Below are 27,561 nucleotides of genomic sequence, written 5' to 3'. Positions count from 1 at the left end.
TTCAAACTTTTTTTCTCGGGACCCAGCTGAAAAAGATCGTTGATGCGTCACCCGGTGGGTGGGCTGCGGGGGAGAGCTTTGGGGCGGCAGGCTGGGGGCAGGAGGGGCTGACCTGGAGCGGCTCCTGGGCAGCGGGGCAGCGGGGGGGCTAAGGCAGCTTCCTGCCTCTCCTGGCCCCGCAGACCACGCTGCCCCCAGAAGCAGCAGCAGCAGGTTCCCAGCCCATGGGAGTGCGGAGCTAGTGCTCGGAGCAGGGGCCGTGGACAAGCCCATGACGCTCCCCGCCCTGCAGGAGCTGGATCTGCTGCCGGCCGCTTCCGGGGCACAGCGCAGTCTGCGATGCCAGGCCAGGCAGGGAGCTGCCTTAGCGCCCCCGCCAGCCCCCGCTGCTCACCTGATCCCCCTGCAGCCATGAGCCCCGGCACCCGACCTTCCACCCCCCAGTGCTGGGGCACAACCCTATGTCTGAAACCGGGGCACCAGATGACCTCTGCAGTGGTTTCTAGGCTATTCCTAGATCCCCTGGAACCTCCGAGGGTTGATGTCAGTGATATTTAGGAGCCTAAATCCCTTTGAGAATCGGGCCCTACGTGTGCTAAGGGGAGAGGCCGTTCCTGAGCAGGGCGTGGGCGAGGCGACCCAAGGGCCGGACAAGGCAGGCAGGCAAGCGGGAGAGCGAGGCGGAGCAGGAGCGCCAAGGCGCGAGTTACTAACCAGGGCAGATTGCGATATTGCAGGGCTTAGTCTGCACCTCGGGGCCCTCGCAGGCCTTCCCGCCGTGCTGCGGAGCTACGCACAGCCGCGTTCTCGTCCGGGCCCCTCGCCCGCAGGTCACGGAGCACAGACTCCACGGGGACCACTCCTCCCACAGGCCGTGCACTGCAATACAGCACACAGCAATCATGCCTACGGCCTGGCCCACGCGGTGCGCAGCCTATGGCATGGCAGGGAGAGAGGTGGGGGTGCGGGCCTGCACCCAAGGCAGCTCCCCCATGGCGGAGGGAAGGGCTGAGCGTCTGCACAGAAGACCCCCAAGCACTTATGAGGCAAGGCTCATAGCCTGCCGCGGCCACGGTCCTGCGGAACCCTTGTTCTCCGGGAGGGGAAACTGAGGCACGGAGCAGCGCTGGGACTCCTCCAAGGCGACACGCTGGAAAGTGAACCCAGGAGTCCTGACTCCCACTCTGCTGCTCTGAGCACTGGAGCCCTCCACCCCCACAAGGCAGGTTTGGGGGCTTGGTGCCTAAATGCCCACGTCCCATCCCCCACCCACTCGGCAGGCCGATCAGAAGCCGCCGCCTACCATCAGGTCCCTTTTCCGACGGCCCAGCAGACGCGGGAGGGGGGTTATTCAGCTCTGCCCCTCCCAGCCGAGCGGCCTCGCTTCAGATCTGTGGGGTGGGGCCGAGGGGAGGCGGGAAGTCTCGAAGCCCACAAGAAATGCGAAGGAGGCAGGTGGGCGCAGGCGCGGCGGGGCAAGGGTCTGTCTCCCAGCCGCCCGGTCAGACTCGCCCAGCCCTCCCCTGCCGCAGCAGCCCCCCGTCTCACCCCCTGGCACCACCTCCTGGCTGGGCCCGGGGACTGACAGGCAGCCTTGGCCTCGGGGCTCCCGGCAGAGGGTACTGAGCTGGGGCCAACAGCGATGAAAAGATTTGCCCGACCAGGTGGGTTTTCCCCCCCAGGAGCCAACGGGAGATCAGCAGAACCCATCGCCCAGGGGGCGGCGGCCGCCCCACCGCCGGCTGAACCGGGCACCTGCTGAGCTAGCCACATGTGCTGCCACAGCTGGACTCAGGCTGCCAGGGTTCTATTCCCAGGCCTGGGAGAAGTCCCCTCACCTCTCCGTGGGCCTCAGTTTCTCTCGCGGGGGCTATAATAGACCTGCGTTCTCTGTGGATGCTGCATGGGGAGGTGCTGCGAAGTACCCAGCACTGAAGGATAAGGCGCAGCCAACGCCCGTCGGACGAGGGATGTTAAATATCGGTTAACTGAACAGTCAATTAACCTTGTGAATTCTTAGTGGTTACTCGACTATTCTAGAGTCCCCGGGGGTGAGGCCGGCAGCCAGTGCGCTCCGGCTCCACTCCTGAGGAGCCCCCTGCTACCCCACGCTGCTGCCTCTGATACAGAGGCAGCCACCCAGGGTGCCAGGAGAGAGCTGGTCCGCGACGGAAGCCATTTAAAAACCAGCTCCCCTCACGAACCGGCTGCCTTCGCCTAGTGCTGCTGCCTCGGATACAGAGGCAGCATCATGGGGTGGCAGCAGCCCCTGTCCAGGGTAGGGGGGCTGAGCTCCTGGAGCCGGAACTGAGCCAGGTTGCCTGCCCACTTGGCTCCTAATACACTTTAAATGCCGAGCCGCAGCGGGGGTAGGTCCCGGACCTGGTGTGAGCCAGGACTGAGCCGGGCTGCTGGCCAGCCTGGAGGGGACTGCGTGTGGTCTATAGCATTAACTGATAAGCTTTTGCTAATCGGTTAATTGACTACACTATTGCATCCCTACTTCAGACCTATCCACACAAGAAACTTCCCTGGTTTCACCTAAGGAGTGAACTGAAACTGATTTAGGGGAAGCCCCTGTGTAGACGCCCTTAGTTCAGTTTCACTTCGGATGGTGAGGATCAAGGTTTAGTTCCACCAAACTATCCTGAAATCAGCCCCTCTCCATGCAGTTTTGCGTCTGTTGAAACGAAACTGGCTGCAAAACCTATTTCGATGACGTCTCAGAGGGGGCGCCCGCCGCGTTCGTCTGGAACTAAAACAACGAATCGTCCTGCAGCACCTTGGAGACCAACACAAACACGGAGCTAGTCTCATGAGCGCTTGTGGGCCCGACCCACTTCTTCAGATGAATGGAGCAAAGGGCACAGCGGTACAAATATATAGCAGAAAAAGAGGGGAGGGGAAAAATCCCATCCATTAAGGTGTCCATGCTAAAAGAGATGAATACAATAATAAAAGAGGAATAGTTTAAGGCTAGAGGGGATCTCTGTGATCCTGTAGCCGGGCGTAGCAGCAACCAGAGGCCTTCCCTGACAGGAATCAAGCACCTCTCCCTGCAGAAAAGCTTTGTAATCTCCTGTCGGCTGTTCTGTCTTTAAAGAATAAAACTAGATCCCTCCACGTGCTGTGTGTGGCCAGACCCAAGGGACCCTGCTGGATACCCCCGAAGCCTGCCAAGCGGTGAGGGTCCCAGGACCAGACCCTAAGGGTACGTCCAGACTACACGCCTCGGGCGACAGAGGCATGTAGATTAGGCTGACCGGCAAAGGGAGATGAAGCCGCGATTTAAATAATCGCGGCTTCATTTCAATTGAAATGGCTGCCGCGCTCTGCCGACCAGCTGATGATCAGCTGTTTGTTGGCAGATCGGGGCAGTCTAGACGCCTTTGTTGACCGGCGCAGGTAAACCTGGTTTCATGGCCCCTTTGGGATCTTGAAAAACTGGCCCCTTTTCAAAATTCCAATTTCTGCCTTGTACAAATCAATTCCGATTTGCTCCTCATCAAATCTTCGATAAAGGGAATATTGCGGAGGGAGCAAGGCCCTGCCCCTTGGCTGACACCGAGCGGGGACTTGCCAGCCACCGTGAAACTGAAGCACCAGGGAAGGGAGAAACCATGGAACTGACGATCTGCAAAAGGCCAAATTTCCACCCATTCAGCCCCTGCGGGGGGGAAGCAGATTCTCAAAAGCCCTCAGCCCCATTGATCCTCTCCCCCCCATGTTACCTGCTCCCCAGTATGCCGGGGGGGGGGGGTAAAGGCAAGGATGGGGGGCACATGCCCCTCCCAGCAGGAGTCTGATGTTCAGACATGGGTGAAGGGGGAATTCCTCCCCCTCTGGAGCCAGGAGGGATTCCGGGGGCTGGTCCCTTTGGAACCCCTGACCGAAAGGGCACAGGTTACACACCTGGGCTAAAGAGCGAGCCGTGTCCCCGCCCAGCCAGTTCCGGCACTCTTGGGATCTGCAGGCTCGCACGGCCAGGCAGAACTGGGATTTTTCCCGGCAGACGCCGACCCTTCACCAAGCCCCCAGTGCGAACAGACACTCTCCGCGTCTTCCCCCTCCCCGCTCGGAGGAACCGAAAGGCCCAAGGGGGGCGGTGGGGAAACAGAGTCGCAGCGAAGCAGCACAACTTGCCCAAGGCTGTGGCGGGAGCCAGGGCCAGGGCTGCGCAAAGAACCCCCAAGTCCGGAGCAGGGTTCCCTGGGTGGCCGCCCAGCAGAGAGTCAGGTGCTGCCCAGCTGAGTGGCAGAGTGCCCCCTGCTGCTCAGAGCGGACAGCAGGCATTGTAATGGTGGTGCACATTGTCCATGCCTCAGTGCACTTAACAAAATTTATTCCACCGTGGGATGGAAACATTTAGCAGGAATAATGGCCCTGACGCCTGCTCCCAGCAGAGGGGGGAAGTGAGTGTAGCTCTCTCGCCTTGCCCCCCCTTCCCACTCTCCCTCCCCCCCTCCTCAAGCTCCAACTGCCAGGCAATGCTCTCCTATTTACGCGTGAGCCAAGACACGTGGTGTCATGCCGGGGGCGGAGGGACCGTGGCTTTACATTTCCATGGCTCTGCCTGCAATTTCAACATCGCCCCCACCCCCAAAGCCTTTGCGAACCGTCTCTAGTCCTCTGGGAAGCCCTGAGCTTTCGGAGACGCCGCGGGCGGCTCGGAGGGATGACCTGAAAGCTCTGGGAAGACGATGAAAAGACGGAGGCTCCCGAGCCATCGCGCAGAGAAAAGCCTTCAGCCTGGAGACAAACAAAATCTGCTCCTGTCTGGAGGGAGGGGACCCAGCCAGCCTCAGCCCGTGGCCGGAGAGGCGTGGGGGCAAAGGGGGGTTATGACACCTCGAGCAGTCTCTGCCCACGCTGTCAGTTAGCAACAGATGATCAGCTCCCAAAGGGGACCGGGGAGACCATCAGATTAGACACAGAGAGAGAGAATCTAGCTGTGTGGAAGGGATAGGCCCGGATGCTGTAATGACCTACATAAGCACCCCCCCGGGACAGACCAAAGGTCCTTCTAGCCAGTGTCCTGGCGGCCGACAGTGGCCAGTGCCAGGTGCCACAGAGGGACAGGAAATAAGCAAGTGATCCCTTCCCTGTTGCCTATACCCAGCCTCTGACAGAGGCTAGTGACACCATCCCTTCCCATCCTGGCTAATCGCCATTGATGGACCTAACCTCCATGAATTTATCTAGCTCTTTTTGGAATCCCGTTAAAGTCCTGGCCTTCACGACATCCTCTGGCGAGGAGTTCCACAGGTTGACTGAGTACTGCATGAAGAAAAACGTCCTTTTATTTGTTGTAAACCTGAGATCTATTACTTTCCTATGGTGGCCCCTAGTTCTTATGTTATGGGAATAAGTAAATAACTTTTCCTTATTCACTTTCTCCAGACCAGTCATGTTTTTATAGCCCTCTCTCCTACCCCCCCCAGTCTCCTCTTTTCTAAGCTGAACCGCCCCCCCATCTTTTGAATCTCTCTTCATACAGCACCTGTTCCAAACCCCTCATCATTTCTGTTGCCCTTTTCTGCACCTTTTCCAATGCCAAGAGATCTTCATTGAGATGAGGCGCCCACAGCTGTATGCAGGATTCCAGATGTGGGCGCACCAGGGCATTATACAGAGGCAATAAGATATTCTCAGTCTCGTGGTTAATGATCCCTCACCTTGCTGTTTGATTTTGACTGCCCCCGCCCCCGGAGTGGATGTTTTCAGAGATCTCTCCACAATGACGCCAAGATCTCTTCTCTCGAGCGGTTTTAGCTAAATTAGCCCGGAGTCTTCCTGGGACCGAAGCCTTGGCCATAGGAAGAGGCCCAGGGTTTTATCTCACTGGCCCAGAAAACCCTGCAGTGACATTCAGCCAGGAGACACTCCCTGTCTGGATGAGGATTCAAGGTGAGGGCTTAGCAAACACAGGCAGGGGCAGACATGCTCAATAACATCTAGCTCTAGCTCTCCAAGGGTCCACATCAGCAGCCCCATTGCATTGAGGGGGAAACTGAGGCACAAAGCCTCATGGCACAAAGCCATGACATGTTCACCCAGGAGCAGAGCTAGGAACAGAACTAAGGTCTCTGACAGCTCAGCTGAGGGCACTAACCACTAGGCCATACACACCTGACTGACTGAGTTGAACACCGCAGCTCCCCTGCCCCCGCCCCCAGGCAGTCACTGGACCAGTTTGGCACAAAGGCAGGGCCCCTTGTGTACAGCTAATACCGGCTAAGGCCCCCCCCCCACACACACACACGCTGGCCTGGACAAGGCCACTGGGCAGGCAGCTGGACAAGGAAAAGCAAACGCACCACATCGGCTACGGAGCTGCAGCGGGGGCCGGGGGCAGCTGGGTCTCACGCTGACCCTTCTGCTCGGCCCCGCCTCGGGGCCCCGACCAGCGACACGCCGGGCCCCGTCCTACTGGGCGCTGCGCATCCCCTGCTCTTGGCTGACGTCCACTCAGGGCCGCCCCTGGCGCTTTCAGGGGCTGCCCACGCGGCTGGCCAGAGCCCCAGCTAAGATGGAACAGGGACGGGGGGCTGGACCCCTCCTGAGAGTGCCCTGCCCCCCCACCTACCTAAGATAGGGGGGCACCAACCCCCCCCCCCCCCCGGCCTCTCCATTCCCCACACACACGCTCCGGGTGCGACCAATCCGCAGCTCCCCGGGATCACACCTCCCCACTCGTCCCCAGCCACCCGGGCAGGCCGCTTTAGCCTAGGGACCCGTGCCTGCCTGTCCCCCAGGGTAGCTCGGAGGGGCTCTCTCCTGCGGGGGGGGGGGGAGATGACGCGACTTTGCCCCCAGTTGGGCACGGGAGGAGCACAGACCTGCCTGCGGGTCGCCCTGTGCCCACGGGGCAGATGGGGGGAGAAGTTGCCTGTTTCTCTCTGAGCTGCAAAAGGGAACCAAACCTCAGGCAGCAGCTGGGCAAGTCCAGGATGCAGTGGGGGGGTCACGGGGGCCGCCACAGAGACAGCACTGGGTTTCGCACCCTGGTTTGAGCAGGGATCCCCCCTCCCGGCTGCCACATGGACGTGCCCTGAATGCAACAGAAGCCACAGCACCCAGATAACCACCCCCAGGCGGATTGGAACCGGGGACCCCTGGAGCTTAGTATAGGAGCCGCTGACTCTCTGCTCAGACCGTAGAGCGCCCGTGTTCTTATCTCGCGGTGCCACTGCATGGGGCAGCAACCCACGCCAGGTGGGGGGGTTACACCGGCAAAGAAGGAACGTCTCCCAATGGGCCGACCAAACGCATCCACGCTGCATGCGTTGGCTACCAGCTCCCTAAGGCTGCCGCCCTTCCATCCCACCGCAGGCACCACCTCTGCAGGATCCAGGCACGGGCTGTCCTCCCCCACCCTCTCTGACCTGCCTTGCACCCAGGCAAACTCTCACCCCTCCCGTCAAATGCCTGCCTCCCTGCGGGGCCTGTCTGGAGCATTTCACGGGGCGCTGAGACACAACCTGGCAGGGGACTGCTGAGCGCTGGGAACATCCAGTCGCCAAAGGGGGCCCCGTCGCCAGCCCTGGGAGGTGCCGTCCGTGCCCAGGTTCAGCAAGGGAGGCTCAGGGCCGGCTTGCCCCCTGCCCCGCTCGGGGGCTTGGGTCTGCCCTTCGGCCCTGCGTGGGCCAAGCGTCGCGAATGTTCTTGTGGGTGCCTGGTTCCCCCGGCGCTGGGCTGAGAACTGCCCCGCTCTGTGCTGCCCCAGGACAGAATCCCTGGGGGTCTGGTCTCACGCACGCCAGGCCAAGCAGCTGCGTTAGAGCCAGGGACTTTTCACTCCCCTCCCCCCCCAGCTGGGAGCCGGATCCAGTGGGTAGAGCCCAGAGAGGAAACCGGGCACAGAAAGGGCAGGAGTTTCCCACTTGGCCCTTAGGACGCCCTGCCCTTGCTCCCCCCGGCAGGACGGGAACATTCGTGGGACGACTGGGGACCCCCCAGGAGGGTGGGGGGGGGGGTTGGGAGGAGGGCAGAGAAGCCTGTGGCCACCCCATCCCTGTCGCCAAATGATCACCAGCCTCCTGAGCCCCACAGCTCACCCGCCCCACAAGCGAAGCAGCTGGGGAGCCCTGGGGTCCCCCTGCAGCCTGGGACGGGCGGCTGTGCCCCTCCTAGCCATGCAGCTTCTCTGCATGTCCACAGGGCCGGCGTGGGCCCGCGGGACAGACGGGCGTGGGTGAGGGCAGGGGACGGAACAAAGCACCCACCCACACACACACGGCCTGCCCCCCGTACCTGGGCAGGTGGCGGTGTTATTGCATATCCGCGTCTCCCGCAGCAACCCGCTGCACAGCGTCCCGTAGGGAGAGGAGACGCAGGAGCGTGTCCGCACCTGGGAGCCCTGCCCGCAGGTGAGGGAGCAGACGCTCCACTGGGACCATTCCTCCGCGGCGGGGTCTCCTGAGGGGAGAGAGGGAGAGACACAGGTTGGCCAAGCGGCCTCCTTCCAAACGCAGCACGCTCCCTGCCAGACACGCGCAGAATGCACCGTTGGCCTGCGGAACTCACTGCCACATGATGCCACTGAGCTGAGCAGGGGCCAAACATTGATCTGGATAGTGAGGGGAGACAGATGTATGTTGGCAAGGCTTGGGGAAGGGATCAAAGCCCTCCTGCCCCAGGCCTTGACCTCACTTCCACTGGTTCCTGGGGGTCAGGAGGGAATTTCCCAGGGGGGCAGGTGACCCCACAGTTGCAGGTTTTATTGCACCTTCCTCTGACGCAGCGGCTGGGCCTTTCGGAAGCAGGACACCAGGTGCCGATTGGATCCGCTCCGGTTCGTTCACAGGAGAGCTCCGTGGCGGGCAAGGGCGCCGTTTCGGGAGCAGGGAGGGGGGGCAGCCGCGAGTAGCGGGATGCGTCTGGCTCCTATGCCCGTTCCCAACTCTCAGGGAGTGAGGGCAAAGTGCGGGCATTCCGCGCCAGCCTCTCACTCCTGGCTGGGGAAGGGAGGGGGCAGAGGAGTGACTCACAGAATCCAAGCACTTTCCCCTCGCTCCCTGATAGCCCGGGGAGCAGGATGAAAAGCAAGCCGCATCCTGGGATGCACGGCTGCCACCCGCCCCCGGCGCCCCCCCGCCCCCCGGTGCGCTCCCCTCCCCCCCCCGGCGCCCTTGCTGGCAGGCCCCGCGGCCGCTTGGCTGTGCGGACCCAGAGCTCCCTCTCTCTTCCTCCCGGGAGCAGATGCGAGCGGGACGCTTACAGCCGCCCGGCTCTTCTGAAGCCAGGGCTGGTCGGAGCTCTCGGGCAGGCCAGCTGCCGGGAGATCGGTTTCAATGAAGAGGGCGGGTCCGCCAGGGGCAGTTATTCCCGGGAGACGGAGCGCGGCGATCGGCTGCACCGGGGCTCCCAGCGAGGCGCCCGCGCACTCGGCTGGGCTCGAGAGGGCGAGGCCGAGTCCGGGTTCTGCTCTTGGCGAGGCCGCTGTGAATCCGGAGCAGCGTCGCTGCCGCCAGCAGCCTCAGCGAGTGTAAACCAGCCTGGCAGCGGAGCGGTGCTGATTTACCCCCCGTGGGGATCTGGCCCAGCTGGTTTCAGTGGCGCTCAGCCCACGTACGCCAGCGGGGGGATCTGGGCCGCAGGATATAGGGCAGCCTGGCGCCCGGCCCGCAAGCAGGGTACGGACGCTGGGGGCTCAGCAGGGGGGCTTCATCAACGCAGGGCAGAGGGGAGCAATGGGTCTGTGCCTCCACCCCCTGGCAGAGACACAGCCGTTTTCACCCTGGCCTCCCAGGGCACTAGAGCCATCGGTCGGTTGTTATTGTAGGGTAGCGCCTCCGCACCCGTCTGCTGTGATGAAACACCTGGGCCTGAGAGCTGGGGCCACCCACATGGCCCCGGGAGCCGGAGGCAGCTTTGTTATCGTAGGGTGGCCAGGGCAGCACACACTGGTTCCAGTCCCAAGCCGGGAGTTTCACTTACCCCTCATCTGGTGCATGTTCACTCAGCACCAGGCTCGGCTCAGGTCTCCCAGCCAACGAGCCGCCCGGACGGTATAATAAGGGCCCGATCCTGCTCCCCAGAAACTCAGTGCAAGTTTGGCTGCTGCCTTCCATGGGGACAGGATCGAAAGGGGCAGGGAGGGGTCCGCAGCAGGGCTCTGCGGGGGGCCCTTGGCAGGCATTGGTCTCAGGAGTGGAGGAGGTGTGCGGGAAGGGGCCTGGAAGCAAGGCAGTTCAGCAGGAGCTGGGACAGAGGAAGTCCTGAGCCTGCCTCTCACCAACGCCACCCCGGGCAGAGCAGTAGCTGAGATCGGCAGCGCACTCCTGCCGGTCCAGGCTCCAGGCAGGGAGCAAGAGGTGCGCTCGTTACCCAGCTGAATTCGCCAAACAATAGACTTTTTTTATAGCCCTCTCCGGAGGGGGCCGAGAAAACACAGACCCGGAGCAAAGCAAGCGTGCCCACCGGCTGGGAACAAAGGAACTCGTCCATCTCCCTCGCCGGGGCTGCCACGAGGCCACGCTGGGCACTTGCAAACGGGAACCAGACAGTTGAAATTAAACGGTCAGGGGGGTTTCTTCTTAATTAAAATGCACAAAGCCGGGTGATTTATGGGAGAAGTGGCTTCCCGTCACACGTAGCCTGCTGCTAAGCGGGTACATTTGGCCTCTGCTCCGCCCCAGAGGTGGCTGCCTTGTAGCGCTTAGCATTCAGAGAGCACTTTGATGTTCACAGAGCTGTGCAGACATGAGCTAATTATACCTCACTGCATCCCTGAGAGGGCAGGGAACAGTATTACTCCTGGGCGATGGGGAGCTGAGGCAAATTGGCGGCAGCCCAGATCCTCAAACACACCGAGGGACATAACTGCCAGAGTGAAGTGACAAGGCCATAGAGTGGGTCAGTGGCAGAGGGGGATTAGAACTCAGGGCTTGCTGCTTTTACAGCACCGCTGTTGGGCTCCAATCAGCAACAAGGCCCCAGTGCTGTGCGGATTTCTGGGAGACGCACGTGCCTGTAAGTGCCAAGACATAGAACCCTAGAACTGGAAGGGACCTCGCGAGATCGTCAAGTCCAGTCCCTGGCCCTCACAGCGGGACCAAGCACCGTCTAGATCAGCCCTGATAGACTATCCAACCTGCTCTTAACTATCTCCAGGGATGGAGATTCCACAACCCCCCTAGGCAATTTCAAAACGGGGCTTTTTGCAAAAACCGGCAGTTTACAGAATCTTTTGAAACGGGGCCGTTCTGTCGAAAATGCCCCGTCTACATTGCCGGGTTTTTTGAAAAGCCCCATTTCGAAAAAAGCAGCGGCCGCCATTATGCAAATGAAGCATGGCATATTTAAATCCCGGCTTCATTTGCACTTTTGATACGTCGAATTTACATCCCTCTGCCGACAGGGGTGCAGTTTAGACGTAGCCTAAACCTCCCTGGCTGCAGTTTCAGCCCATTGCTTCTTGTCCCGTCCTCAGAGGCCAAGGAGAGCAATGTTTCTCCCTCCCTGGAACACCCTTTTAGGTACTGAAAGCTGCTCTCACGTCCCCTCTCGGTCTCCTCTTTTCCAGACTAAACAAGCCCGATTCTTTTGGGTTTCTAGACCTTGAATCGTCTTCGTTGCTCTTCTCTGGGCCCTCTCCAATTTCTCCACCTCTTTCCTGAAACGTGGTGCCCAGGACTGGACACAAGACTCGCGCGGAGGCCGAGTCAGCGCGGAGCAGAGCGGGAGAACGACGTCTCGTGTCTTGCTCACCGCACTCCTGATCATGCAGCCCAGAACGACGTTTGCTTTCTGGGTTTTTTGAAGACACGAAGCCCCAGGGGGTTGGCTACCAAGGGCTCTGCAGCCAGCATCGTGGGGCACGGCCCCAGGGGGCTCCCACCTGGCTCCAGGCTCTCGCTGAGACCCAACTCCAGGTTGAAACACCACCTCAGCCCCCGGGGCCCGCCAGCACCATTACCTGTCTGGGCCATATAAACCCCAGGCTCGTCCGCAGACCTCGGCCACTGAGTTTTCACCTTCTGATTCTCTTCTGCCTCATCGCCTGGAAGGAGAGGGAGACACGGGTGAGAAGGGACGTGGGGGCTGGGCCTGGCCAACGGGGCTCTGGGGCTGCGAGGGCCCCTCAAATTCCCTCCACCCCCCACGCCCACCATCATGAGTCCTGTATGCCTTGGGCCTGGGGACCAGAGCTGTATTGCTATCCCCATTTTTACAGGCGGGGGGAGATTTCCATCATTTGGCCACGGTCACGTAGTGAACTGCTGGGAGGAGCCCCCAGGAGCCCCGACTGCCGGCCTGTGCGCTCGCTACCGGACCAAAGTCCTACGTGGGTCTCTTCACTGCCCGCGCCCTCTGCCCCTCCCTTCTCGCTTCCTTTCCCTCACGCCCCCCCGGCTCCTCCCTCGCTCAGAACAGACCGCGCTGCATTTCCACCAATGAGCGCGTCTCTCTAGTGACAGAGCGCGCGGGCTGGGCCCGCAGAGGGGCAGGCTAAGCCCCCTCCAGGCAGCTCCTGAACTAGTCCTGTCCCCAGCCACACGGCTCTCTGCATTTACCATGGCAGTGGGGTGTAAGGCTCCAATTTACAGCATTACACCGCCCCCTGCTGCAGCGTCCCTGCACTCAGCTTCCAACCGCACTGCCCCCTGCTGCAGCGTCCCTGCGCTCAGCTTCCAACCGCACTGCCCCCTGCTGCAGTGTCCCTGCGCTCAGCTTCCAACCGCACTGCCCCCTGCTGCGGCGTCACTGCGCTCAGCTTCCAACCGCACTGCCCCCTGCTGCAGTGTCCCTGCGCTCAGCTTCCAACCGCACCGCCCCCTGCCGCGGCGTCCCTGCGCTCAGCTTCCAACCGCACTGCCCCCTGCTGCAGCGTCCCTGCGCTCAGCTTCCAACCGCACTGCCCCCTGCTGCAGCGTCCCTGCGCTCAGCTTCCAACCGCACCGCCCCCTGCTGCAGCGTCCCTGCGCTCAGCTTCCAACCGCACTGCCCCCTGCTGCAGCGTCCCTGCGCTCAGCTTCCAACCGCACTGCCCCCTGCTGCAGCGTCCCTGCGCTCAGCTTCCAACCGCACCGCCCCCTGCTGCAGTGTCCCTGCGCTCAGCTTCCAACCGCACTGCCCCCTGCTGCAGTGTCCCTGCGCTTAGCTTCCAACCGCACCGCCCCCTGCTGCAGTGTCCCTGCGCTCAGCTTCCAACTGCACTGCCCCCTGCTGCAGCGTCCCTGCGCTTAGCTTCCAACCGCACTGCCCCCTGCTGCAGCGTCCCTGCGCTCAGCTTCCAACCGCACTGCCCCCTGCTGCAGCGTCCCTGCGCTCAGCTTCCAAACGCACTGCCCCCTGCTGCGGCGTCCCTGCGCTCAGCTTCCAAACGCACTGCCCCCTGCTGCGGCGTCACTGCGCTCAGCTTCCAACCGCACTGCCCCCTGCTGCAGCGTCCCTGCGCTTAGCTTCCAACCGCACCGCCCCCTGCTGCAGTGTCCCTGCGCTCAGCTTCCAACTGCACTGCCCCCTGCTGCAGCGTCCCTGCGCTTAGCTTCCAAACGCACTGCCCCCTGCTGCGGCGTCACTGCGCTCAGCTTCCAACCGCACCGCCCCCTGCTGCAGCGTCCCTGCGCTCAGCTTCCAACCGCACCGCCCCCTGCTGCAGCGTCCCTGCGCTCAGCTTCCAACCGCACTGCCCCCTGCTGCAGTGTCCCTGCGCTCAGCTTCCAACTGCACTGCCCCCTGCCGCGGCGTCACTGCGCTCAGCTTCCAACTGCACTGCCCCACTGCAGGGCACTGCCCCCTGCTGTGGCATCACTTCCAACTGCACTGCCCCACTGCAGGGTACTGCCCCCTGCTGCAGCATCACTTCCAACTGCACTGCCCCACTGTAGATAACTGCCTCCTGCTGCGGCATCACTGCATTCAGCTTCCAACCGCACTGCCCCACTGCAGGGCACTGCCCCTGCTGCGGCATCACTGCACTCAGCTTTCAACAGCACTGCCCCACTGCAGGGCACTGCCCCCTGCTGCGGCATCACTGCACTCAGCTTCCACCTGCACTGCCCCACTGCAGGGCACTGCCCCACTGCAAGGAAATACCCCTCTGCTGCAGTGTCACTGCACTCAGCTTCCACCTGCACTGCCCCACTGCAGGGCACTGCCCCACTGCAAGGAAATACCCCTCTGCTGCAGTGTCACTGCACTCAGCTTCCAGCCACAGTGCCTGAGTGCAGGGCATCGCCCCCCACTGCAGTGTCATTGCATTCCACCTCAGACTACACTGCCCCACTGCAGGGCACTGCCCCCTGCTGCAGCATCACTGCACTCAGCTTCCAACCGCACTGCCCCACTAGCTCTTGCAGCTGCTGAGCAGCATCCACTGCCTCCCATTCCCTCACTCACTGCGGGGTTCTGCTGTGCACTGCCCGTGGCACCATCTCATTCCGCACAGCTCAGACCTGGCGCCCCGCGGTGGCTGGGCAGGAGTAGCCCGGTGCACAGGGGAGCCGTGGACCGGCAGGGAGGTGGCAGAGAATCGGCAGCAGAGCTGGGAGCGGGAGGGAGGACACAGCTTGGAACAGGAGGGGAAGCTGAGGGGTCAAGGTGATGCACTGGCAGAGCTGGGGGGGCCGCTGCCATAGGGCAGGTCGGAGATGCACTGACACAGCCACATGGGGGGGGGCACTTGCCCGGCCCCTGCACCCACTGAGCCAACAGCGTTGGTCCCCGACACCTGGCGGCCCCCCCTCCATCCACCCGCCAAGAGAAGGCCGCTCCTGCCCGCACCGAACGGGCCCCCGTCCCCCTCGGGGCGTTTCAACCCTTCGCGCCGGCTAGTTCTTTGCAAAATCCCGCTGCAGATCGATTCGACTTGCCCTGGCTCGCACGCTTCCCTGCGGAGGGCAGGCCTTTGTGGGCCAGGCAGCGCCACCGCGATCCACAGCCCCCTGCTCCGGGTGGGAGGCGCTTCCCGATGCACATCTGCTCCGGAGAGCCCGTGCACCAGCCCCGACACGGCCAGCCTGCTACCCGCGTGCCCAGACCCTGCTCCTGCGCTACCCTTCCACCCAGCCCCCCACGCCTGCACCCCACCATTCTCCCAGCCCCACCAAACCCAACCCACTCCTGCACCCTCCCTCCCTCCCGCACACACCCCAAGCCCACTTCGCAGCAGCTCCCTCGTTTTTGGCCCCACCCTAGAGCCCCGGGGGCCCACAAAAATCTGCTAGCCCAGCCCCCCTCCAGGTTCTGGGGTATGATGGGAATATGGGGGGGTCTTCCTGCTTCTCCATAAGGGGCAACATTGGCGAGGTGGGGCTCTTCCCCTTGCTTCTTGATTTTGAATGGCCCCCAACCCAAAAATGTTTCCCCACCCCCGGACTAACGGACGCGGAGATGGGGCGGGGCCCGACAGATCTGGCAGGGACGGGGGAAAGCTGGGGTCCCCAGGGCTGGCACCTCTAGCAGGGAGGAGGTGGTAGCAGCCAGGGAGCCGGAGACAGCAGGAAAAGCCTTGGCCAGACCCCCATGTTCTGCTTCCTCACATCCCGGTGCCTGGCTCCTCCCCGCACCAGCCCCCTGCGAGCGAGCGACGGGCTCCCAGCCTTGCAAGTGTCGTCCACCCCCTGTGCAGCCCGACCCCCGGGTCCTCCCCTGCCACCCCGGCTGCACCGCCCGCAGAGTCACAGAGCAGAACACTAGAGCTGGAAGAGACCTCATAGAATCCTAGAGCTGGAAGAGACCTCAGAAGGTCAAGTCCAGCCCCCTGCTCTAGGCAGGACCAAGTCCAACTAAATCAACCCAGCCAGGGCTTTGTCAAGCCGAGACTTAAACACCTCTAGGGATGGAGACTCCACTACTTCCCTAGGGAACCCCTCCCAGTGCTTCCCCACCCTCCTAGAGGTCATTGAGTCCAGTCCCCTGCCCTCCCGGCAGGACCCAGCCCCATCTCGATCAGGGGTTCCCAACCTGGGGTACGCAGACCCCCAGGGGGTACGAGACGCTTCTCAAGGGGGCACGGGGAATATTTGGTAAATAACTAGATTCTCCTAATTGAAATATTCCCAAAGAAGTCGTGTGAGTGAAAAAAGTTGTGGATTCTAGAGTCTAGAATTTCTTTCCTTTCCTGTTGACTAGGGGGTCCGGGAAGGTTTACTAAAATCCAAGGGGGTCCGGGGACCGGAAAAGGTTGGGAACCCCTGAGCTAGACCATCCCTGCACTGACACAGCCACATGGGGGGGACACTTGCCCGGCCCCTGCACCCACTGAGCCTGACTCTGGGTACCAGCATTGGTCCCCGACACCTGGCGAGCCCCTGCTCCATCCACCCGCCAGGAGAAGGCTGCTCCTGCCCGCGCCCGACTGGGCCCCGTCCCCCTTGGGGCGTTTCAACCCTTCGCGCCGGCTAGTTCTTTGCCGGTAGCTGCCGGCGAGTGGATGGGGGGTTCTCCGCTCCCACGGCACAGATCGCGGCGGGCAGGTGCCACGTGTGGATGGCTCGGCTCAGCTGAAATAACCAGAGATCCAGCCAGCATGCTAAGCATGAAACGAACAGGCGTGGGGATGTGCTCGTCAAAGAGACAGGCAGGCGGGCAGGCGGGGGGGGGACCTTTGACTCCTCGCCCCCCAGCTCTCCCATGTCCCCAACTCTCATCCCCTCCCCCATTCTCATTCCCGTAAGACGCCGCCGGTCATCGCGGGAGAAGAGCCAGAGCGGAGACTCCACCCGGCGGGGGGCCCCTGCGCCGGCCTAGGGAGGGGAGCAGCAGGCACGGCCGCATGCCCAGCCTAGGGCTCCCTCGCCCCACGCCTGCTCCTTCCACCCGCCGGGCCTCTGCTGAGCCGACTGCCGGAAGGGCCCACGCAGCAGCGCAGCCACCAGCAGGGCTGTGACCCGGCCTTGTGCCCCAGCCCACGCAGCAGGGCCTGGCCCTCAGCCAGCCTGGCTCTGTAGCTCATGTCGGAGCCCCCGAACGCCCCTAGCTCCCCCGGCTGTGCTCTGAGCAGGCGCTTCCCTCCGGGCTCTCACAGCAGGGAGGGGGGGGCGTTAAAAAAGGAACCTGCCATGAGCACACGCGGAGACACACCCGCATAAAGCACACCCTCAGGCACGGGCGCACACGCACATGGACACGCACTGGTGCATCACGCGTATATGAACACATCCATGTATGCACAAGCATGCACGGGTGCGCTCCCACAGGGGCACGCACACACTTGCACATGCATGCACAGGGGTGCTCTCCCGCAGATACGCACAAACGCAGACAGGCATGCACACACACGTGCGCACAAACGTGCACGGGGGTGCTCTCACACATAGATACGCACAAACGCACACAGGCATGCACACACTTACACGCACACAAACGTGCACGGGGGTGCTCTCACACATAGATACGCACAAACGCACACAGGCATGCACACACTTACACGCACACAAACATGCACGGGGGTGCTCTCACACATAGATACGCACAAACGCACACAGGCATGCACACACACACGTGCACACAAACGTGCTCGGGGGTGCTCTCACACATAGATACGCACAAACGCACACAGGCATGCACACACTCACACATGCGCGCGCAAACGTGCACAGGTGCACTCACACATGGACACACACACACACGCAGATGCAGGCACAAACACACTTGCACAAGCACTCCCCCTGGGCAAGCAGAAAGCTGCACAAGCACACACACACACACACACACAATCACAACTGGAAAGAGGAGGAAAAACGCCTCCCAGGCGGCCAGCGCCACCCCTGCTTCCGATGGCGAGAGCTTCCCCACAGCAGTGCCCCGGCCGGCGAGGCTGGCTGGGAGGGGAGGGGGGCACATGTCTCAGCAGCAATGCCCCGCAATGGCAGCCGCACTCAGGGCAACGTAAACTTCCTCCCAGCAGTGCCCCCGGGGTGGGGGGGGGAGGGGCAGGGCAGCGACGGAGGGTAGACTCGGGAGCGAATCCGTTTCAGAGCCCCCCTCCCCGCCCACACGGAACCCGCCGGACACTCACTCCGGCGCCTGCCTGATTCCCGCTCGGCGCCCCCCGGCCTGGCGCCCCGGCCGGATGCTGCTGCTAGCGGGCGAGGCACCTGGCAGTACGTGAAATGCTCCCTGACGCTTACGGGGGCCAGAGAAGGGCCCCGAATTTACTGACTGTTGCTTCCGACTCCATCGAAGCCAGGCCTGGCGCGGCCCCCCTGGAGGGCTCTTCGGAGCCACAGGGCGTGGGAGCAGAGACTCCGACAGGCCCCCCAACTCTGGGGACCTGGGAGCAGCCAATGGGGGACCAGAGGGCGGATAAAGCCGAGCCACCCCCCGCCCCGGCCCAGCGCTCAGGAAGTGCGCACAGACGGCGCGTGCCCAGAGCGAATCATAAATTCCCAGGATATACGAGGGCACTTTCCCCACAAAGAAACCAGATTCGATTTCCTTCGCAAAGCGCTAAATCCCAGGCTGTCCCTCGGCAGCGCCTCCCGCGCCAGGCTCCCCCGCCCCCCCGGGACCCTCCCCCCCACCTGCTGGCTCCACTCCCCCTAGCGCCTCCCGCGCCAGGCTCCCCCGCCCCCCCGGGACCCTCCCCCCCACCTGCTGGCTCCACTCCCCCTAGCGCCTCCCGCGCCAGGCTCCCCCGCCCCCCCGGGACCCTCCCTCCCACCTGCTGGCTCCACTCCCCCTAGCGCCTCCCGCGCCAGGCTCCCCCGCCACCCCGGGACCCTCCCCCCCACCTGCTGGCTCCGCTCCCCCTCGCGCCTCCCGCGCCAGGCTCCCCCGCCCCCCCGGGACCCTCCCCCCCACCTGCTGGCTCCGCTCCCCCTCGCGCCTCCCGCGCCAGGCTCCCCCGCCCCCCCCGGGACCCTCCCCCCCACCTGCTGGCTCCGCTCCCCCTCGCGCCTCCCACGCCAGGCTCCCCCGCCCCCCCAGGACCCTCTCCCCCACCTGCTGGCTCCACTCCCCCTTGCGCCTCCCGCGCCAGGCTCCCCCGCCCCCCCGGGACCCTTCCCCCCACCTGCTGGCTCCGCTCCCCCTCGCGCCTCCCGCGCCAGGCTCCCCCGCCCCCCCGGGACCCTTCCCCCCACCTGCTGGCTCCGCTCCCCCTCGCGCCTCCCGCGCCAGGCTTCCCCGCCCCCCCGGGACCCTCCCCCCCACCTGCTGGCTCCACTCCCCCTCGCGCCTCCCGCGCCAGGCTCCCCCGCCCTCCCGGGACCTTCCCCCCCACCTCCTGGCTCCGCTACCCCTCGCGCCTCCCACACCAGGCTTCCCTGCCCCCCCGGGACCCTTCCCCCCCACCTCCTGGCTCTGCTCCCCCCTCGCCTCCTGCGCCAGGCTCCCCCGCCCCCCTGGGCCCTCCCCCCCACCTCCTGGCTCCGCTCCCCCTTGCGCCTCCCGCGCCAGGCTCCCCCGCCCCCCCCGGGACCCTCCCCCCCACCTCCTGGCTCCGCTCCCCCTTGCGCCTCCCGCGCCAGGCTCCCCCGCCCCCCCCTGGGCCCTCCCCCCCACCTCCTGGCTCCGCTCCCCTTCACGCAGCCTCCTGCCAGCACAGCTCTGGGCCTCTGGTCTCAGGCTGCCTGGGAGCCGCCTCTCCCCGCTGCCGTGCGGCCCACAGACCGGTGGCATCGCAGCAGGGATCTGCCTAGGACAGCAGTGGCGAGGGAGGGAGGGAGAATGACCGAGCAAGAGGGGCCATTCCTAGAGTCCTCTCCTGCAGCCCCATCTCCTGCGCAGGGTGTGAGGAACAAGCAGAGGAAGCCGGAGGGATGTGACCCCAGGGCAGAGCCCTTCTCCGAGGCGAGGGGCAGAAGGGGCAGCGCCCCCCCCGGAGACGGTTTGCTCCCAAGTTAGGAAATGGCAGCAGGTTCCCTCCCCAAATCATGGCGGCCGTGAGCCAAAGGGTCCCCGCCAGGGCTGGCACCCGGAGCCACAACGCTGGCACCTTGGCGCGGAGACGCCGGCACCGCACCGATCGGCCACGGGAGCCGCTGCGCTCCCACGCCGGAGGAGCTACCGGGGGCCCCGCGGCGGCCAGGCTCCGCCATTCTGCTGTCCAAAATTGCAGGCGGAGGAAAAGCGTCCCCCCAGCGACCTGGGTTCAATTCATCCCTCTGCGCAAATCCCTCCCGCAGGTTCCGTGGACACGTGGGCTCCTCGAACGCAATGGGCCTGCGGGGCGATGCTGCGTCCTGCCCCAGCAGTGGCTGCATTCCAGTGGCGGGAGGAGCCGGCGGATGGGTCTGTAGATCAGAAGGGACACGCCGAGGGGCATGCGGGGTGCTGCCCTGCCCTGCGGGGGGACGTTTAAGGCGCGGTGAAAGGCCGGGCAGAAGCAGAGGAAGGTACAAGGGGGAGCGATTTCCTGGGACTCTCCAGCCCCTTCGCCCCGACCCAAGGAGCGGAACGAGCACCATGTGGCAGATCACCAGAACCGGCCCGGGCTGCCACGGGAGGCTCCTCCCGGCCTGCGTGAACCCCACAAGCCTCCTCAAAACTGTCCCACAGGGCCCTGGTGAACCCCCCCCGAGCTCCCCCACTTGCAGGGCGTGGGCCAAATGCCAAGCCCCCCACTCCGGCTCCCGCAGCAGGCCTGTTCCGGGGGCTCTCACAGAAGCCCCCCCCCCCCGCCATGAGATGCTGGTGCCGCGAGGGCTCTGCCAGTCCTGCCATTTATCTCCATCTGACCCCGCCTGGCTCGCGCCCCCGGGGCCTCCCCCCTCCCGCACTACGGGGCGAGGCGGCCGAACAGCCTGCTCCACCCTGCGTTTGGCTGTGAGGCTGGCAGGACCCAGCCGGCCAGCTCTGTGCGGTCTCTCTGCCCCCCCAGAAGGGAGCTCCATAAAGGATCTGCCCTCCCCCCTCGTCTCTGCTCAGATGAAGGCGGAGAAGGGGCAAGAGGCAAGAGGCAAGACAAACACACAGCTGGGCTCCCCCCGGTGTCCTGACCCCCGACGGTGCCCCCGAGAAGGGGGGCCGCTGAGGGATTGGAGCCGGGAAGGTGCCCAGCCACGAACGGCCTGTTCTCTTGGGCACCAGACTAGGCCCCACTGCCCCGATCCGGGGACACAGACCAGAGCGTTTCACCCCGCGACCCCTGCCCCTCCGCGGGGACAGACACGCTGGACAGAGCCACACGCTGCACCCAGCCTCGCTGGAGATCCGCCGTCGCCCACCCAGCGCCGCAGCTCTCCTCGCAGCCCCCCGGAGACAAGCCAGGGTCAGTCGACTCGCCTCTAGCTGACATATGGGGAAACTGAGGCAGACCCCGAGCCAGGAACTGAACGTAGGTCACGTGTGTCCCCGCCTTCCCCGCAAAGCCAGCCTGCCTCCACGAATACGGTGCCCAGGGACTGCGCCTAGCGCCCCCCCATTAGAGTCGGCCTCCCTTTGATCCCTTCCATCCCCCGGGCCCCGCGGCCCCCTGCCCAAATCCCGCTTCCCTTCTCGTTCCGCGCCTCCAAAGCCAATTCCCAGCGGCGCGGCAGTTGCCATGGCTACCCAACAGCTTGCAGCCACCTCGGGTTTCACCTGCGTGGCAGCCTTGCGGCCTCCCAGGCGGGCGAGAGGGCTGGGGGGGGGGGCAAGGCCGGCCTTTTCCAGCGAGCTGGGTGGGATTCGCATGTGGCACCCGAGACAAAGGGCTCCAGGTCCCACCCGTGAGCCGCCGCGGAGGGCAGGGGGCCTGGGCCGGCGGAGGAGGCAGCTGGGGGGTGGGCGAGGCCCCTTCTTGACCATTCACCCTCCGAGGGGCTGCAGTGTGGCGCCCGTTCGCCATCCTGCCCCTCTCCCCTCGCTGCCCCCCCCACGCCTCCGGACTGGCGCCTCCCGATTTCGGCAGCCAGGACCCCCCAAATGTGGAGGAAATCCCTGAGCTGAGCTGGCTGCAGCATGGGCCGGCCAGAAACACACGGGGCCCGGCGGCTGGGTGGCTAGACACTGGGGCAGGCTCGCTTAGTGGGGCCCTGGCCCGTGAGCCCCCCAGGGTCTGCCTGGGCTCCCTTCTGCACAGACAGTCCCCCCGGGACCTGAGGCACAGCCCCCACCGCAGCGGGACCGACCCCCGTCAGAGTCAGCAGGGGCTGCCTGTGCCGCTCGGGCCGCCGGAGAAGAGCGCTGCTGGATTTCAGCCTCCCTGGGGCCTTTCCCCGCAGCGGGGCTGCTCCACAGGGCCGGGCTGGGGTACCGTGGCAGCACACCCCCCCCCCCCCCCCCCCGTGTTGCTCCCTTCACAAGCACCAACGTTCACTCCGGAAAGAGCCGCGCACAGCTCCAGAGGGTGTCACAGCCGAGATGCCTCTTCCCCCTCCCCACACACACGGCTTCTCTGGCCCCCCCTTCCCCACCGCCTCCCTGCGGGCTCCTCGGGAGGCCAACGCACCCTGCAAAGAGGCGGGTGTGTGGAGGGGCATGTGCTCTCCCCGTGCAGGCAGGGTGCGACAGCAGAGGAAGAGAGGGAGGTGTGCACGCCCACGTGCAAGGCAGACAGGCCGAGGGCACGTGCACCAGTGCGAGTGTGTCTTTGTGCGTGCCCAGGCGATGAAGGCCTGCCGCAGATCCGCCACCCAGAGGCTTCTGCTCTAACCCCCCAGCCCAGACCTGTCCGGGGACGGGGCATAACCAAGTAACAGCGCGAAGGCGGCCGCACCGCCAGCTCCTCCCAGCCCAGATGCTTCCTCGCCCCCGCTGGCTGGCCGCCAGGGTGATGAGCCCCACCGCACTGAGAGCTGCTTGTGACCCCCTGCATGGAGCCCCAGGGGACAAGGCTGGCCCCATGGGGAGCGAGCCGGACGGGGGATGGTCCCTCCCCAGCCCCACGAGGAGCAGAAGCAGGCCAGAGGGAATGTGTGGTTCTAGCTCTCGGAGGAGTCCCGATGAGATCACAGCTGGGCCCCTGCCAATGCTGAATCAAAGGGCCAGCATTCAGACCCCGGCCCCGCCTGCCGCGGCGCCCCAAGGCACACAGGGGGCTATTCTTAGTGGTGTCTTCATGCAGCCGGGACTTGGGAGGATGCCAGGTGAGAGACCCGGCTGGGGAAGACCAACGGCTCCCCCCCGCCGCTCGCCACCGTCAGCTACAGCCCAGCGCTGGGGAACATGAACGGCTCTGTCCCCCCGGCTGCCGGCATGCCCGCTGCTTCTCCTGCATGCACCAGGCAGCGCAGCGGGCCCAGCCGTGGCCTCACAGGCACGTGCGTGCACACTCATGCACGCACCATTTTCACGCACTGGCCAGCACTCTAAAAACAAGCTGGAGGTTTTTCGTGCATGTCAGTAGCTGTTCTCCCCACCACATTACCCCTTGTCGCTGTCAGCGTGCTGCCCCTGCTCTAGGATTGTGCATGGAGGTGTGTGTCCAGATGGGTGCCCAAGTGCACAAACACACACGCAGCCACGAACGTCTGAGAGCACCGGCGACCATACGCAAGCAGACAGCCAGGAAAGGAACGTGCAGAAGGTGGAGGAGACTTGGCACAAGCACATGGGAATAAAAAGACACAGAAGCAAGCCGAAGAACACACTCTGGCAAGCTGGAAAGTGCGTGACCACATGCCCAAGCGTGCAGGCTGAAGAATGTGCATGACAGCGAGGGAGCCGTAGCACGCCCAAGTGTGCAAATGTGAAAAAATATGTATTGAGTGCAAGAGTGAAAGATGTGCATGCGCAAGGGTGCCATGCCAGGCACAGGCATGCAAACATGAAGGCGGGTCCGCGTGTGAGTGTGTGAAAACGAAGAGTGAATGTGCAAGAGTGTGAGTGTGAGATGCAGCGCACGGCAGAGGTGAAAGTGCAGGAATGTGCAGCACTCCTAGAACAGTGGAGTGCAAAGCTCCCCGTGAGCTCTGCACGGCAGAGAGGGTGCGGAGCGGCGTGAGATGGGAGCACAAGGTCACAAACCGGGGGCTCAGGACGGACGTGCGAGGGACTTGCTCCAGGGCAGTGGCACGACGTGCAATGCCCAGCACTTTGCCAGTCCAATCCTGAATCTGGCAGCCAATCCCATGTGCAAAGCGGATCGGGCCGGGCACAGCACACTAGCACCCCCAGCGGCTCGGCACAGGCTGTCGTGCGAGCCGTCAGTGCACTCCCGAGGCCCCGCCTGTCCCCCGCCATCCCTGCCAACCCTGCCCGTGACGGTCCTGCCAATGAAATAAATTACCCTGCGACTTCAGCGCTACAATAACATTTTACAGCCAGGTGCCTGGCGGGTTTCACTGAATGTCAAACCTCATTTGGCAAAGGTAACAGAGTTCGGGCAAGTGCCCTTCCAGAACAATCAGAGAGACGCAGGGCGCCTGCTCGGCGCTGCAGCCTGGGAGGCCGCCCTGGGGGACGATCACGCCACATGGCTCCACTGGGGCCCCCGCTCGCCCCTGCCCCAGGACAGCGCAGGCTGCTGGGGAGCTGATGTGCCGCGTTGAGGGGGCTCTGGACCCGTGGCCGTCCTGCAAAAGCCAGGGAGCAGCTCTTCATCTGCCATAGGTGGGGGCTGCTCCAGTCCCACAGGGGGCCTGCCGTGGGGGGCTGTTCTGGCATCTGGAGCCTGCACTGTGGGGTCCCCCGCTCCAGCCTGCCCGGGGGTCCAGAGCGTGGCGTGGCACCACGTGTAGGACAGCAGCAGGTACAGCCTCCGCACGGAGCACGGCCAGAGCCACCCCGGCCCTGCTCTCGTGATCTGCACGCACAAGGGGTGCGGGAAAGGCCATCGCTTCCCTCCTGAGATGCAGAAACTGGGCCCCGAGAGATTCAGCGACTCCCCGCCCCCTCCAGCGTGGACGCGCAGAACCTCAGCCGCGCCGGCCGTGAAGCCATGTCGGACCCCTGCCCCCAAGGACCGGGAACGTTCACGTCTAGACAGCCTTGCTTACACAGAAGCACACACAACCTCCACCCAAAGGACCCAGGCCCACGCCAGCTAGCAGGACAGCCCAGAGCACCTCCGCCACGCCCCCCAGAGAGCCGTAAGGTGCCTTTAACACAGGGGCAGGCAAGATACGGCCCGGGGCCAGATCCGACCCACCAAGTCTCTCAGCCCACCCCACAGCACCCAAGGGCAGGGAGCCCCCCCAGGGCTCTGAGCGGCTGCTCCATCTGCGCCGGAGGGGGGCGGGGGAGGAAGGTTTGCGCGCTGTGAGCCCCCTCCCTCCCCCACACTCTCAGCCCCACACCCGGGGCCCATCACTTAACCTTCACGGTTCCACACAGGTTCCCGGTATGTGCCGGGAGCCAGCTTAAAAGCTGGCTCCCCGCATGCACTAGTTCCCAGGGAGCCGCCGGCCCCCAACCCACGCTGCAGCCTCTGTATCAGGGGAGCCGACTGTCGCCCACACGGGACTGTGTAACTGCTCAACATTTCTGCAGGTACAGTTACTTAATTAAACATGTTTTAACATCCCTAGGGAACACCAGGGCTGGAAGAGTAGGGGGCTCTGTGGGTCCCAGCAGACACGCGGGCAGAGCTGAGGGAGGTGGCAAAGGGGGTGCTATGGGTCCAGGCAGACGTGCTGGTGGAGAGGAGGGAGGTGGCTCAGGGGCGCTGTGGATTAGGGATGTTAACTCTCGGTTATTTTACTAGGCGAGTAGTCGATGGAATTTCCATCAACTACTCGATTAGTCGACAAGCACTTCCGCATTCCTCCTTTGAAATGTACAAGAGCCCCTGGTAGGGCTCTTGTACATTTCAAAGGAGGAAGGCAGAACTCCGCGGGCAGCCCGGGGCCAGCGAGAAGTCCCGTTGACTCCGGGCTGTACGCGGGTGCCAGCTCTGAAATGTACAAGAGTCCCCAGCGAGAGCTCTTGTGCATTTCAAAGTGGAAGCGCATCATGGAGACCGGGGTCAGTGGAGGACTCTGAGACCCCCACTGGCCCCGGGCTCTATACTGTGCTGCTGATTCGAAATGCCACGCAGAACCTGGGGCCAGCTGGGGACGCCCCAGAACCCGGGGCCAGCTGGGGACGCCCCAGAACCCGGGGCCAGCTGGGGACGCCCCTGTGACGTAGTGGGGGTACTTGCTGGGCTGTGGTGACCCCTGCTGTCTGGAGCAAGACCCAGCAGGGAAAACCTCACTAGGCAGAGGTAAGGCCAAACTTGTTGAACCAGTGGCCAGACACCCCCCATGGAGAGGAACAAAGGAAGGTGGATGCTGCCCTGGCTGGGGGGCAGGGCTGGAAGTTGGTTAGTTGGTTGCTGGCTGTCTGGGAGCATGGAGGAGACAGCCTAGGGAGAGGGGCTGGAGTTTAGGGGCCCAGTCTCCCCCATCTCAAGGGGGCCTGAGGCATCCTAGCCCAGCTCTGTGACCAGATTACATCTGTGCTGTGCTGTATCCTGGAGAGGCAATAAACTTCCTCTATTCCACCGGCTGGTGCAGTCTGTTTGTGCCATTTCGGGGTGCAGGAGACGGGGGACCCCCAACGCACCGTCACAGCCCCAGAACCTGGGGCCAGCTGGGGACGCCCCCCCAGGCCTTAGGTTCCCCACCCCTGGCATAGACAGATTCCACAGGCAGAAGGGGCCAAGTTCCACCCCCTCCCAGCGCCCGCACGGAGCTGTCACCAGCCGTGGCTCCACCCCCCGCGCCCCTCTCCCGGCGCGGCGCCCGCTCACCGTATTTCAGCTCCGGCGCGTATAAATCATTCGCATTCCCAGAATGCAGCTCGGTCACGCAGCACTGGCTGCTGCTGGTGGCGGGCGGGGCGGGCGGCAGGGCGTTGGAGAGCGTCTGGTTGGGCCGGGGCGCCGGCGGGGCCTCGGCCTGGCAGCTGCAGCCGGCCTGGGTGAGGCCGCAGGGCCGGGCCCCCCGGGCCCCCAGCCGCAGGCACTCCTCGAACCAGCGGCACAGCACCCCGCAGGTGAACTGGCTGGAGTTGTTGTTGTTGATGAGCAGCACCTCCACGAAGCGGAACTCCAGGGCCTCGGGGGCCAGCAGGCGGGGGGCCGCCTCGGGCTCGGCCGCCAGGCACAGCTGCACGAAGTTCTTGTCGAAGTGCAGGAAGGTGACGGGGCCGGCGCCCTGGCACAGCTCCAGCCGGGCCTCCCCGTCCTCCTCCTCCGCCTCCTGGCCCGGCGGGGGCGGCCCCACCTGGCCCGGCGGGCCGCAGGTGTAGTTGGCCAGGTAGTGGTCGAGGGACAGCACCATGGGGGAGAAGTGGGTGCACACCTGCTCCTCCCGGCTGAACTTGAGGTACAGGGAGTACTTGGTGGGGTCGGGGTTCTCCAGGGTCCACGAGCAGCCGGTGGCGATGGTGGGGAAGAGGTCCTGGAGCGAGAAGGCGCCGTAGAGGACCCCGGAGGCCAGAGCTGAGCAGGCGCTGGGAGCCGGGTCGAAGCCCCGGGTGAGCCACAAGAGAGACGATATCACAGACAGTAAGAGGGGACCAGCAGGGGTCATCCTACGTCATTAGCCCTGCGGGAGAGAAAGCCACAGAGCGTTACCGGGCTGCGGCCGCGCGGGGGCCGTCCTGTCGGCGCTGCGGGCTCCCCAGGGCTGTGAAATGCACCCGCTAGCCCGCAAGGCCGTGGCATCCCGGGCACCGGGCGGGGGGGCAGGGGGAGTAGGCTCGTGAGCCGAATTGGGGTCATTGTGCAAGGGACGTGCGACACACAGCCCCTCCCCCCGC

The 27,561-nt window shown here is 64.2% G+C and overlaps 1 protein-coding gene across 11 annotated transcripts in view; it reads right to left on the bottom strand.

Annotated features, from left to right (window-relative positions):
* The window catches only part of ADGRB2 (adhesion G protein-coupled receptor B2), a 99,987-nt gene that overhangs the window by 48,799 nt on the left and 23,627 nt on the right, over positions 1–27,561 (bottom strand). For 9 of the 11 annotated variants that reach the window (XR_012897551.1, XR_012897552.1, XR_012897550.1 and 6 more), the window contains exons 2-5: positions 26,549–27,347; positions 11,921–12,004; positions 8,254–8,418; positions 715–879 (exon numbers count right to left, since the gene is read on the bottom strand). Coding sequence is in view for 8 of the 11 variants with exons in the window: in XM_075908513.1 (XP_075764628.1) it covers positions 715–879; positions 8,254–8,418; positions 11,921–12,004; positions 26,549–27,332 (1,198 nt within the window). In the remaining 3 variants the exon portion in view is untranslated. The remainder of the gene's footprint in view (positions 1–714; positions 880–8,253; positions 8,419–11,920; positions 12,005–26,548; positions 27,348–27,561) is intronic. The other 2 variants (XM_075908509.1, XM_075908510.1) reach the window with 2 other exon arrangements.

Source organism: Pelodiscus sinensis, chromosome 25 (assembly GCF_049634645.1).
Source record: "Pelodiscus sinensis isolate JC-2024 chromosome 25, ASM4963464v1, whole genome shotgun sequence".
Taxonomy (NCBI): domain Eukaryota; kingdom Metazoa; phylum Chordata; order Testudines; family Trionychidae; genus Pelodiscus; species Pelodiscus sinensis.
Note: the sequence above shows the minus strand (reverse complement) of the source record. Positions and strands in the feature narration are given on the sequence as shown.